The sequence below is a fragment of the Mus pahari genome, chromosome 11 (assembly GCF_900095145.1).
Source record: "Mus pahari chromosome 11, PAHARI_EIJ_v1.1, whole genome shotgun sequence".
NCBI classification, from domain to species: domain Eukaryota; kingdom Metazoa; phylum Chordata; class Mammalia; order Rodentia; family Muridae; genus Mus; species Mus pahari.
Window position 1 is genome coordinate 34,932,080 of NC_034600.1, and position 12,921 is coordinate 34,945,000.

The 12,921-nt window shown below is 35.3% G+C and overlaps 1 protein-coding gene across 1 annotated transcript in view; it reads left to right on the top strand.

Moving 5' to 3' along the window:
- The first annotated feature begins 890 nt into the window (after positions 1-890).
- Positions 891-12,921, top strand: part of Adamts6 (ADAM metallopeptidase with thrombospondin type 1 motif 6) — a 219,101-nt gene continuing 207,070 nt past the window's right edge. The window contains exons 1-3 of the mRNA XM_029544066.1: positions 891-1,185; positions 7,334-7,712; positions 10,021-10,385. Of these exons, the coding sequence (XP_029399926.1) occupies positions 7,616-7,712; positions 10,021-10,385 (462 nt within the window). The 5' untranslated portion in view covers positions 891-1,185; positions 7,334-7,615. The remainder of the gene's footprint in view (positions 1,186-7,333; positions 7,713-10,020; positions 10,386-12,921) is intronic.

Here is a 12,921-nt window from a genome sequence, read left to right on the forward strand (position 1 = left end):
TTTCCTTTTATAGTTCCACATAACCTGAAGTCGATAATCACATGGAAAATGTGCAGGTCTCAATTTCGTTTAGTTTTTTTTCTTTTTGTGGTATTTTCACTTGTTGAAGTATATATTCAACACACAGACATTTTGTACATGTCTTTAAGTCTTGAAATTTTGCTCTACTGATCTGACTCCTTGAATGACAAATTTTATGAATAACTTTTAAATATTTACTGCAGAGATTAAAATAAAACAAACAAACAAAAGTCAGAGAATGACACCAAAAATTCTAACAGTGACATTAGTCTATCCACCCCCCACCCCCTACCCCGTGCCTTTCCTTTTTCCAAGAAACTGTAAATAACAAACCAGTCAAGACTCCGTAAGAGGTTAGAGGAGGAGGAAATAGGCGGGGTGGGTTAGGGGAGAGAGGTTAGAGGGCCAGAGTTTCTCTCATTCACAGGGTGGAAAAGTTGACATTGTCTAAGCCCTTCTGAATGGCTGGTGGTTGGATACCCTGATTGTACCTCTACTTCCCCTCCCCCTCCACGTGACGACCCAGGACACATGCGCACCCGACGCAGCCCAGGCACATCTGCAGACTGACGTCAGTTTGTTCTGCCTCTGAGGAAAGCTGCCAAAATTTTCTTCTGCTGCAATTGAAGTTGGCTTGGGGCCGGCAGTGAGCTCGAGGGCTACTTCAACAAAACTTTTCCTGCCCTTCCTGCTCTTCTTGTCTTCTCTCTCCTGATACCTTTTGATGCTCTGCACATGTTATTTGCATAGCAAAGGCACTAAGCTGTCCAGGAAGAGAGGGCACCACTTCCACCCCCAATAAGCCTTTCCCCTCTTCTTTCTTTTTTCCTTTTTTTTTTTTTTTTGGGGGGGGGGGGGGGGGGGGGAGGGAGGGAGTTGGGGGTTGCAAAGCACTTCTCAGGTTGATAGCCTTGGATGTATTGAACGGATTTTTTTTTTCTTTTTCTTTCCTTTTTTTTTAAACTGCCAAATCGGAAAGCCTGTTCTTTAAAACTCCAGTTAGCGAGACTATAGGGTTTTATTCTGGCTGCAGAATAACTGGCTGGTGTGGCTTTGCAAGGGGGGGGCGGGCAAAAAGAAAAGAGAGAAGGGAGTACGTGAGTCGTCCAGTGCAATCTCTATTGTTTGAAATTTACTTTTTATCAGAATTTGAAGATGAAAACGGTAAGGAAGACTTCACAATATTCAATGAAACCTTAAAAAAATAAACCCCAACAACTTGTGCTTTGCTTATCTTCCGAATAACGCTTAGATATTCTCTCTCTGTGTCTATCTCTCCGTCTCTCCGTCTCCCTCTCTCTCTCTCTCCCCCCCCCCCCCCCCCCCCCCCCCCCTCTCTGTTGTGTCTGCGCGCGCGTGCGTGCTTTATGGCAAGAAGTGAGTTTCACTAAACTCACATTACAGATAGAAATCTTTTAAACTCTAGTCTACTCGTGGATGTAGAATTCCGGGGCTTACAGGTATTTTATAATGTGAAAATACGCGCTTATTGTATGAATTTACATGTTGTGCGAAGTGGACTTAATTATGATCATCGTGGACTTTTAACTAATCACCAGATAGCGGTGGAGAAGGTAATGATGATGTGTGTTTTTAATCGATTTCCAGACTTGTGCAATTGCCTTCTGAGAATCCGTTTCATGTCAGTTTCTTTAGTATTCAGACAAGTGCATATTTCATGCCTGTGCTCTCAGGGTAGCAGTAGTGTGCTAGCTGAGCACCGATGCTCTAGGATATGTTAAGCTCTTAATAGGCTAATCAAAGAGATGAAAGCGTGTGGTTTTGATTTACTTTTGCCCACTTGGGCCATGCTAGACTCATAACCCTCTGGAGCCTTGTTTATCAGAGTATGTCTGTATATATGGTATGTAAGACTGAAGTTCAGTGATTGGGGAGAGAGAACAAGAGTGTTGAAGGAAGTATTGGAAAATCTTTCTGATAATATATGCTATAATTTCTGTTTTTGATAAGCTGTCCACTTGTATTAGGGGCAAAGAAAGCAAGCCAGAGTAAGAAAGCACACTGAGAGGGAACAAGAGAGTAAGTTTCTTACTCTTGTTTTTATTTGAGCTGCTGGTGCAACGCGTTTGGGCCAAATGCCAACTGTCTGGGTCACACGCGTTTTATCCAAATAGATTTAGCGCTGCTGTCTGGAAATGGGCTGCTGAATGTTAACTTTAGGATCAAGTCAACCAGGGCAGCTCAGACTGTTACCCTCTGTCTGGATGAAGTGGAATGGGAAGGGGGGTGGTGGGAGGGTGTGCAGAGAAGAGGGGAGAAAAGGGAAACCAAACCATTGCTTGGAACTTAAAAAAAAAAAAAAAAAAAACACTGAATATAATTTTCAATTTACTCTCTTTCAGAATTTTTGTACTATTTTTTCTTTCTTTTTCATTTCTTTTCTTAAGATTATTTTGATTAGACTGAACTATTTAGTAGGGAATTTGCAGCCCTTAAAATTCATGACAGGGAAAGAAAGGCAATGTAAAACTGGTGCACTTAAAGGCAACGTAGAAAATTAATTTTGAAGATAATTGTTTTCACCAAAGTAGTAGTGCAGTCTTGTTTATATTAACTTGATGCTTATATGTGAATATTAGTGATTGTTTTGGAGTGTGCTAACTTAAAGCAAATTATTCATTTGTCACAACTGGCAGCAAATTATTCTGTGTAGTTATATTTATATTTTTTGTTATTCCTCAGAGGAAATCTTCCAATCATTAAGACTGAAATATTATAAATAATTTTTATGTTTAGTCTAAAAACCTGCAAAATTTATCTCTATTCTTGTCTGTTCTTACTACTTCCTCTTCATTTCCTTAGCAACCAAATGTAGCTACTAGTGGTTTAGGGTGGGTCTGTGTGCCAAATCTTGCTGTTTGTGAGCTTAGCAACAGAACTGAGTTATAATATTAAGGAAAGGTAATAGCATATTTGGATTTTGTGGGAAGGGGAAGAAAAAAGATGTAGATAATTTGTCATAGTTTTACAAAAACAAATCCAAAACCAAAGTTGGTTATCAGTATTTTACACTAATACCAAGAAAGATAAAAGTAATTTTTTACGGAAAAAAATGTTTCAATACAAGAATTATGGAATTTAGAGATTTATTTTGAGAAATTTTGTTTTCTATTGTTGCTTTTCTTAATAGATAAGTTTTGAGTAATTTTTGTGTTTAATTATACTTTTCTTTGGTGACAAATCTTACAAAATTTATACATGATCAGAAAATTTTATAATTAGAATCTTATTGTGTCTTTATAATACAATAGTTAACAAATATTTGTTGAGGGAAAAAAATAGAAAATGAAATGAAAGGTTTTCCATGAAATAAAGAACCTGAAAGTTTCATGATACTGTTGCTTTTTCCATGGAAACCAAATGAGCTTTAAAATAAATAACCAGAATTAAGATGGATGGAAAAAGTTGGGAAATAGTTAATTATGTTTTCTAGCTTCATAACAGTTAATGAGAGGAAATTATTACTTTAGCTACTTCTACATCACTTGAGTGGAAAGTCAGGCCATAAGGAAAAAAATCAAGTAAGTGGCTTCAGCTAGGGCGACCTCCTGAGAGAATCTCTGCAGTACAAGCTGTCTGGTGTTATCGCTTCTACATAACTAGTTTAGCTTAACAATATGGAAGCAGTTAAATCATCCTCTAAACTGCCGGCTGTTTTATTTATAGTATGAGTAAAAGTCATATACAAAAAAATCAAAGTGAACTGGATATTTTTCTTATATAATTATCATAGCCTAGGTTCTCTACTCTGGTTTAAAAGAGATGGCAGTTTCCATATTGGATCCATGATATCCTACTATTCCACATTTTCTAGGGAAGGAGGAATATGAAACTAGTTTTGAAGGAAAAACTTTGAAAAAGTAATGCTGTGTAGCAAGAAGGGAGAGATAACTTTTGTTTAGTCACTCCATTGAAATATAGACATGCTCTCTGGTGTAATCTAATTTGTTCTCTCACTAAGTCTTTGTAAGATAGATATTACTGTCTCAATTTTATAGTTGAAAACACAGATTTAGGGGTTTTGTAGCTTGAAGTCAAACTAGGAGTAACAAGCATTTATGTTTCCCACAAAATAATAATACTGCTGTTCTTATACAACTTAAACAGTTTAATGCATTGTGATTTCTGGATAATTATTAGCATTTTAGTGTTAGGTGAACTTTAAAAATTATTTTCTTTCCACATACTTTATTATGGCGTCTAGATTAGCTTTCCCAGCAAGTGTCAGCTAGTAGGTTAAAACATTTCACGTGTACTGTGTGAGCGACTAAGAGTGATTAGATATTCTAGTTGTAATTTTAATTGAGCTCTAGCCAACTGAGCATTAATATATAGTGTTAGGTTTCCTCTCTGACCATTGAGGGTTTAAAAGCTAATGAGGAGGCAAGGAGAAAGGACTCTAAGTTATTGAGTGTCCATGTACCAGATACTGTATCTAGTGATGAACAAGGCCACACACTTCAGTCTATTTAGTTCAGGAACACCTGTTCTTTCTATTATGTACCAATGCTTTTCTTACTGGGTAAGTCACTTTAGTTACTCACTTTTCCTATTAATGCTGCTAGCTTAGTTAACTTAGGTTTTTATAGGATAGTGTTAGAAAAGGTAAGAGCTCAGAAACTTCTCAATGAAGAACATGAAATTTCTCAAGGGGGGAAGTGATCTCTAAATCAAACCCACTGTCTTGTAACTTTGCCATTAGTTTCAATGTCCAAGACAAGAGGAAATGTGTGGATGATTTAATGTAAATCTTATCATGAATGCTAGAAAATGAACTCAAACATGCTAATTATAAATTCTTTTTAAAATGAAGATTAAAATTTAAAGTTAATGGAGGACCCATTTGAGGTTACTGAAAACATTCTAGTGACTTGAAAAAAATTAATACACTAAGGAGGAATGCTATTCATGAAGCAATAATTATACATTAATATTTCATGGTTAGGTTTGGAGTAACCATCTATGAGAAGGTTGCAACCAAGACAATGATTTATTTGTTTATTGTAATTAAATAAATGGTAGGATTTAGTTTATAGATTTTTAAACTTGTATGTACTTTTTGTCTTGCCTAAATAGAAATAGAAGTTTTAAGATAAAACAACCCTATGCAAAAAAAAAAACAAAAAACTGTTCATACTAACAAATTCTACATGTGAATATACTATATAACACGGTTGTAGAGAACTACTATTGAATATTCAAAATAGTTCCTTAAGCTAGAAGTGTAATATAATACACAAAACAGATTTTTCAGCCAGATAGCCATGTTATTTAAATATTAACTCACTTATTTTCTAGCTACTTGATCTCTGTGAATGCCAATTTCTTCATGTCTTATTTCATGGCTGTATTAGTTATCAATTGCTACATAACAAATACAGAGTAAATAATTTAGCACATTTTCACTATGCCAGTTTCTATGAGTCCAGCTATGACTAACTGTGTCCTGGTGAGGTTATAATTAAAGTATTGGTAAGGACTGAGTTCTTCGCATGAAGCCTCATTGGTGAAGAATGGACTTCTAAGTATTCTGGGGCAGGATTTAGTTACTAGTATGCTATTGGATGATGCTATTGGATGGGGCTGGAGGTTCAGTTTTCTGTCAGTATTAGGTAGAGATTGCTCTGATTTCTTTTTTGTGAACATCTTAGTATTAATATTAAGTTGCTTCATTTAAGCCAAAGAAACAAAAGTCTAGTACTAAAATGCTGAGTCAGAATCTTTTGTAATCGAATCATAGAAGTGACATCCTTTCAGTATTGAGACATTTTATTAATTAAATTATTCAAGGGATGAGGATGACAAAAGAGTATGTCTTTTTTTTTTTTTTTTTTTTTTTTTTTTTTTTTTTTTTTTTTTTTTTTTTTTTTTTTTTTTTTTTAGTGTGTGTCTGTTAAGAGACAGCCTCCGGGGCTGGTGAGATGGCTCAGCAGGTAAGAGCACTGACTGCTCTTCCAAAGGTCCTGAGTTCAAATCCCAGCAACCACATGGTGGCTCACAACTACCCGTAATAATGAGATCTGATGCCCTCTTCTGGGGCGTCTGAAGACAGCTACAGTGTACTTATGTATAATAAAAAATAAATCTTTAAAAAGAGAGAGAGAGAGAGGAGAGAGAGAGAGGGAGAGACAGAGACAGAGACAGAGACAGAGACAGCCTCCTTGCTGGGCGGTGGTGGCGCACGCCTTTAATCCCAGCACTTGGGAGGCAGATATAGTATTATAGAAGTCAGATTTTGAGCTGTGGCATAGTTATATACACAATAGGAATATGAGGATAGTAATTCTGATATGCTATCTGTTGGTCAGTCAAGTGATTTCATATGTAAATATTTTGAAGCCATGAATTCTGAGTGAGATTATTAGCCAAAAGTAAGATGTATGAGATAGCCAGATGGTGGTGGCACACGCCTTTAGTCCCAGCACTTGGGAGGCACAGGCAGGCAGATTTCTGAATTTGAGGCCAGCCTGGTCTACAAAGTGAGTTCCAGGACAGCCAGGGCTACACAGAGAAACCCTGTCTTGAAAAACCAAGGGGAAAAAAAAGATGTATGAGATAGGATTTGAAAGGTATAATATTGGAATGAAGTTGTAAAAACTTCTTTTCTTCTCAAGTACATTATACAGAGTTGAAATTACTTTACTTGAGTTGCTTAATAAGTCATGTAAGACTTCTAGATAAATTCTGCTGTAGCATAAATTGAGTCAGTTCTTTAGAAGTTTAGGTTGTCATACTACCTAAGTGTTCATAGACAGTTGATAAATCTCAGTGTGTATTTGTAGATCCAAGTTGTCAGAACAAAACACTGATGCCCATAAAGCAGCACAGCAGTCTTGAAATATGAATGGGCTTAAGACACTTAGTTGAGGAATGGAATCATATGCTATTTGTCCAGTACATCTGATTGACTGAGATTATAAAGTTTGTCTGTTTTTATGTTATTAAAAGGCAGTTAGCACATTATACCTCTCCATTGTTATCTTCAGAGTTTTATTTTAAAAAGATTAGTTTCGTAAATAGTTCTTCCCATGCCCTCTTCCTCCTCCTTTTTTTTTTAAATTTCTTCTAAAACATTGTGCATCAAAAACTACTCTATAATCTATATCTCCAAGATTCTTTCTTTGATTATTTAGCTGTCATAGAATTATCCTGCTAGCCATTTAGGTTTCTGATAATGTGTAAACTACATTAAGTTATTTGGAATTTATGTTATTTGGTAAGTATTCTTTAATCTGTAGTAAATATGTTCATTCATGATTTTTTCAGTTAATTCAGATTTTTTTCCCTCTAGGTTAAAAAGTGGCCACCATATTTAAATGACCTATCACTCTGAGCTTTGCTAATGAAAAATTTTCATCATCGTTATTTTCTTCATTTTTGGATTAGAAAAATGAATCCAGACATAGAAGAAAGTGCAAGATGTTGGGGAAGAGTTCTTGTTAAACAGTGGAGTATCTAACAACTTATTTGCAAGAAGGTTTAAAGAATTAAAATTGTTATGCTTCGATATTGGTATGCTATTGACTCTCTAGCTCATAGGTAGCCCTCCAAAAAACATTCAGTTTTCCAAATTATGGAAATTTCGTGGAAAACGTTGACTTGGATTTTGAGCCTCATCATGGCCTCATCGGAATTTTATAGTGACCACAGACTTTCATATAGTTCTCAAGGTAGGATTTCTGATTTTGAAACTTGAAATAGAAATGGTCACAAAATAAAAACTCTGAGTATTTAGTTTCGTAAATAGTTTCATGGGAATATTCAGTCAGATGGAGGAAGAAAACAAGAGTATTGTCAAGAGGATGCTCCACGTGTCCTTCTGAGATAATGCTTCACTGGGTTTTAGAATTGACTGTCTTTCTTAGAAGATGATATACTCCAAGCTGGTGCTTTCCCTATGTTCTAAATCTTAAGACTCATTCATTGCTATGGTTTTGAGCTAGGTCACTTTCAGACAGAATCCAAATATTTGCATTGTAGAAGAGGAAGAAATCAGATTCATTTTAATGCAGACTTAAATATGAACCCTTTATTTAAAACACAAAGTAATAATAAAATACTTTTCCAAACATAAGGATTTTCATCCTTATGATTTTAATTCAGACAATTGAACTTTATATGATAGAAACAACCTTAACAAAGAAAAGTGCAAATAGAAAAAAGGAAATGTCATATTGTATTTCCTGGACCAGTTCATTTCTTATAGAATTATTGAAGCTATACCTTTTGGATTTTTCTTCCATGAATATACAACAAATAATTTTTTTCGTGCTGATGAAGGTATTTGGAAGTATGTGTGTAAAGAGTATACCTTTGAAAGTAGATCAACAAAACCATAGCACTTAGTTGGCTCTAACTCATAAAAAGTGAATCACCATATTTTAAATTATTTTCACTGGTTATAGTTTCATAGGACTTTATAGTTATAGAATAAATTTCGTGTGTGGTCACTGAAGCAGTGTGCTGATAAACTGGTTTCCTACTAGTGGTAAACCTAACCGAATAAAGGTGTGGCTAAGAAAGGGATGAGTCGCTAATCTGAATGAGAAAACTGGGTCTGCAGAGAAGGCTCAGTGGTTAAGAACACTGAATGACCTTGCAAAGGATACATGCTTAGCTATAAGCACCCATGTGACACTTTACATCTATCTGAAACTTCAGACCATGCTCTCTGGTCTCCATGGAAACTGAGTGCATACATGGTGAATATACATACATGTAGATTTAAAATACTTATGCACATAAAATAAAAGATAACAAATAAAATATTTAATTGTTCTCTAATTTTTTGTTACACTATTGATTTTTAACATTTTATTGAGGTATAGTATGCATATAATACATCCATTAAAGAGTACATCTCAATGGTTGTTAGTAGGTGTTAAAAATGCACGGTATTACAATAAACAGCTTTAGTGCATTTAATATTTTTTTAGAAATAGAAACAAAAAATCTGTGCCCATTGAGAGTCACTTCTAAATTCCATAGTCCTAGGCAATTTCTAACTCTTTATGTCTAGAGATTTGCCTCTACTTCACCAAAATAGAACTATGTAGTATTCAGTCTTTTGTGATTGGATTCTTTTACTAAGTATAATGATTTTCTTGTTAGAAAATGAACCTTGATTAAGAAGTCAATTGCCATGGTGGCACACACCTTTAATCCCTGCTCTGGGGAGGAAGAGGCAGGCGGATTTCTTACTAAGGCCAGAGTGGGCATCAGAGTGCCTTCCAGGACAGTAAGAGCTTAAAAAAAAAACATGAAAGGTCATTCACGTGTGATAACACGTATCAGTGCTGCTCTCGGGTTTTTTTAGAATAATATTAGCTAGCTTATCACAACCTGCTTAGTAATCATCAGGTGATGGAGGATTGCATAATTTCTTTCTTGGGTTGTGATGAACAGTCCTTGTGTAAGCATTCACACACAGATATGTGTGTGTGTGTGTACCTGGGAGTAGAATTATAGCTAATTTATCTGATAATTTTATTTAATATTTAAAGAAATGTCAGATTGGTTTCTAAAGTAACCATAGCCTTTCACATTCTTAGTGATGATTTTGTTTATTGAACATAGTTTCTTCAGAGCCATAGGGATTTGGGTAGCTTACAAAGTTACTTTATCTGGGCTAAATATTTTTTTTAATGTGTATGTACTTTTTGTTTAGTTTTCATGAAAGATTTTCATACTCCTAGAAGAACTTTTGAAATCTAAATATTAAAGATTAAATTTAGGAAAGAAGACTAGTCCCTCACAAATAATTTTTAAATAATACTGTTTTGAGGAATGAAACTATTGAAACTTAATTTTTTATTTTACTTTTTCTTCCTGTTTACTATATCATTTTTCACTCACACCTTGCATAGAATAATACATAGTTTAAATTGCCATCATTGCTCATGTTGCTACCTCTTTGTTCTGTTAAATGTTCTTTTCTTCCATGTGCTTTTCTGGATCCTCTGCCTTGGGATTACAAAGAGGAATTCCTGACTTATCTTGAACACTACCAGCTAACTATTCCAATAAGAGTTGACCAAAATGGAGCTTTTCTCAGCTTTACTGTGAAAAATGATAAACACTCAAGGAGAAGACGGAGTATGGACCTTCTTGATCCACAGCAGGCAGTGTCTAAATTATTTTTTAAACTTTCAGCCTATGGCAAGCACTTTCACCTAAACTTGACTCTCAATACAAATTTTGTGTCCAAACATTTTACAGTAGAGTATTGGGGGAAAGATGGACCCCAGTGGAAACATGATTTTTTAGACAACTGTCACTACACAGGATACTTGGAAGATCAACATAGTACAACTAAAGTGGCTTTAAGCAACTGTGTTGGATTGGTAAGTAAATATAATTTTAAATTTCTAATGAGAAAATAAATTCACATTGTAAATGTCTTTCCTCAGCTTAAAATAAGTAGATAAATAAAATTTAAGTAGAAAGATAAAAATTTAATGTTCATCATTTTTTTGCTATGTAATCTTGGAGTTGTGGGGAGAACTAATGAGATGATGTTTCTAGCAACAATGTGTCAACCTGGCCAGAAGGCCTGGGAAGTTGGGGGATGGGGTCAATGGCTAAGTGGGCTACTTTCACCAGTGTCTAAAGAGTTTGGGATTGAGGTATGTTCAGAATGCCTTCTACTTGTTTGTACACTTGCCATTCAAGGGCAAATGAGGCCATTCTCCTCTCGTTTTCCAGTTATTAAGTTACCCAGGATGCAGTCATACTGCAGGTGAACCAGGCCATTCAACTGGATGTTTACACCCCTAGTCTTCCTTCTTTGTTCCCTCTTGAAAATGCCATAATTGCATCTTTCTTGATGGCTAAAGACAATTCTATTGTGTGCATTTATCATCATTTCTTTTTCTTTAACCATTCATCTCTTGGTGGACATCTAGACTGATTTTATCTTCTGGCTGTTGTGAGCAGACAGCTATAATGTGGATGTATAATTATCTTTGTGTCATGTTGATTTAGTATATCCAGGAGTAGTATAGCTAGGTCATGTTGGTAGTTTTTTAAGAGGTTCTTCATTCTGTTTTTCACTGTAGGCCTACATAAAAGTTGCATTCCTACTAGCAGTGTATACAGACTCTTGTCATCCATGGCCTTGCCAGCATTACTTTTCAGGGCAATGGCTATTCTTCTAGGATGAGACAAATCTTAAAGAAGTCCTTATATACATCTCCCCAATGGCTGAGGATGTTGAACTCTTTTTCAGTATTTATTGGCCATTTGCATTTCTTCTCTTAAGAACTATCTGTTCAATTCATTATATCATTGTTGATTAGATGATTTATATGCAAGGCACATACAGTCTGGCTGATGTATAGTTAGTAAATATTTATTCATTACCATTCTATACATTGTCTTTTAGTTCTGGTGATTGCTTACTTTGCTGTATAGAAGATTGCTAATTTCATTTGTCAAATCTTGAGATTATTTCTTGTGTTATTGGGGTGGTATTCAGAAAACCCTTGCCTCTACTTATAGCTTAAATTATTTTTCTATAGCAATATCAAAGTTTCAGGTCTTATATTAATTAAGGTATTTGATCTATTTTAGATGTGTTTTAGGGCAAATTGAGATATGGTTTTGGTTTCATTTTTCATGTGGAGATTTCATTTTCCTAGCACAGTACATGCTAACATTTTCTCAACTTGACACAAAGCTAGAGTCATTTCAGAAGAGGAATCCTTAATTGAGAAAATGATTTCATTAGATTTGCCTGTAAACTCACTTGTGGGACATTTTTCTGGATTGATCGTTGATGTAGAAGGTTCTATCCCACTATGAATGGTGCATACCGTTTACCTCCTGACAGCAGGCTCTGGGCTGTATAAAAAGCAAGATGAGCAAGCCAGTAAATAGTGTTCCTTCATGGTCTCAGGTTCAGCTCTTGCCTCCAGGTTCCTGTTCAGGTTCAGTTCCTGCCTCCAGGTTCTCCCTTTGAGTCCATGCCCTGGATGATGGATGCTCTGTAAATTGCAAGATGAAATAAATCCTCATGCCCAAAGTTGGTTTTGCTCATGATATTTTATCACAGCAATAGGAACCTAAGTAGGGTGCATGTGGGCATAGCTGTGTAAGTTGATTTTTGTGACCTCTATTCAGTTTCACTGGTCAGAAGACCAACTTTTCGCCAGTACTGTCATTTTTGTTCTTGCTACTTTCTGTGACTCTTTAGTATATTTGATATTGGGTGTTGTGACACCTACAGCATAACTCCTACTGAGATTTATTTTTGCTGTTGTTTTTTGTTCTTCTATAAAATGTTTTATGATTGTTTTCTACTTCTGTAAACAATGCCATTAGAATTTTGATGTTGATTGTATTGAATAGATTGCTATAGGTGGTATATAGCATCGAAATTTTTGCAATATTGTTTTTCAGTCCATGAACAAGGGAAGTCTATTTTCAGATATATTTAATTTTTTTTTTTTTGTATTCAGTGCTTTATAATTTTCATTGTAGAGATTTTTCAATTTGTGGAAAGTTTTTTTTTTTTCTGGTCATGTCTATGAGGATCTAAATAGTATGTTTGAATGCATAATTTTTTTCTCTAGATGTAGTATATTTCTGTTATAATTTTATTAAAGAAAGTGTCTATGTCTTTATTGTTTATCTAATGTGTCTCTTCTGCTTTCTGCTCTCTCTCTTTTTTAACAATTGGATATTTTATTTGTTTACATTTGAATGTTATTTCCTTTCCTGGTTTCCCCTCTGGAAACCTTCCATCCCACTTCCCCCCCCCCCCCTAAACCTGCTTCAAGGGACGAGAGATTCTGCGTGTATCCTGTATCCAAGTGACATATGTAAGTGATGCCCCTTAACCTGCTTCTAGGAGGATGCTCCTCCACCCACCCACCCACT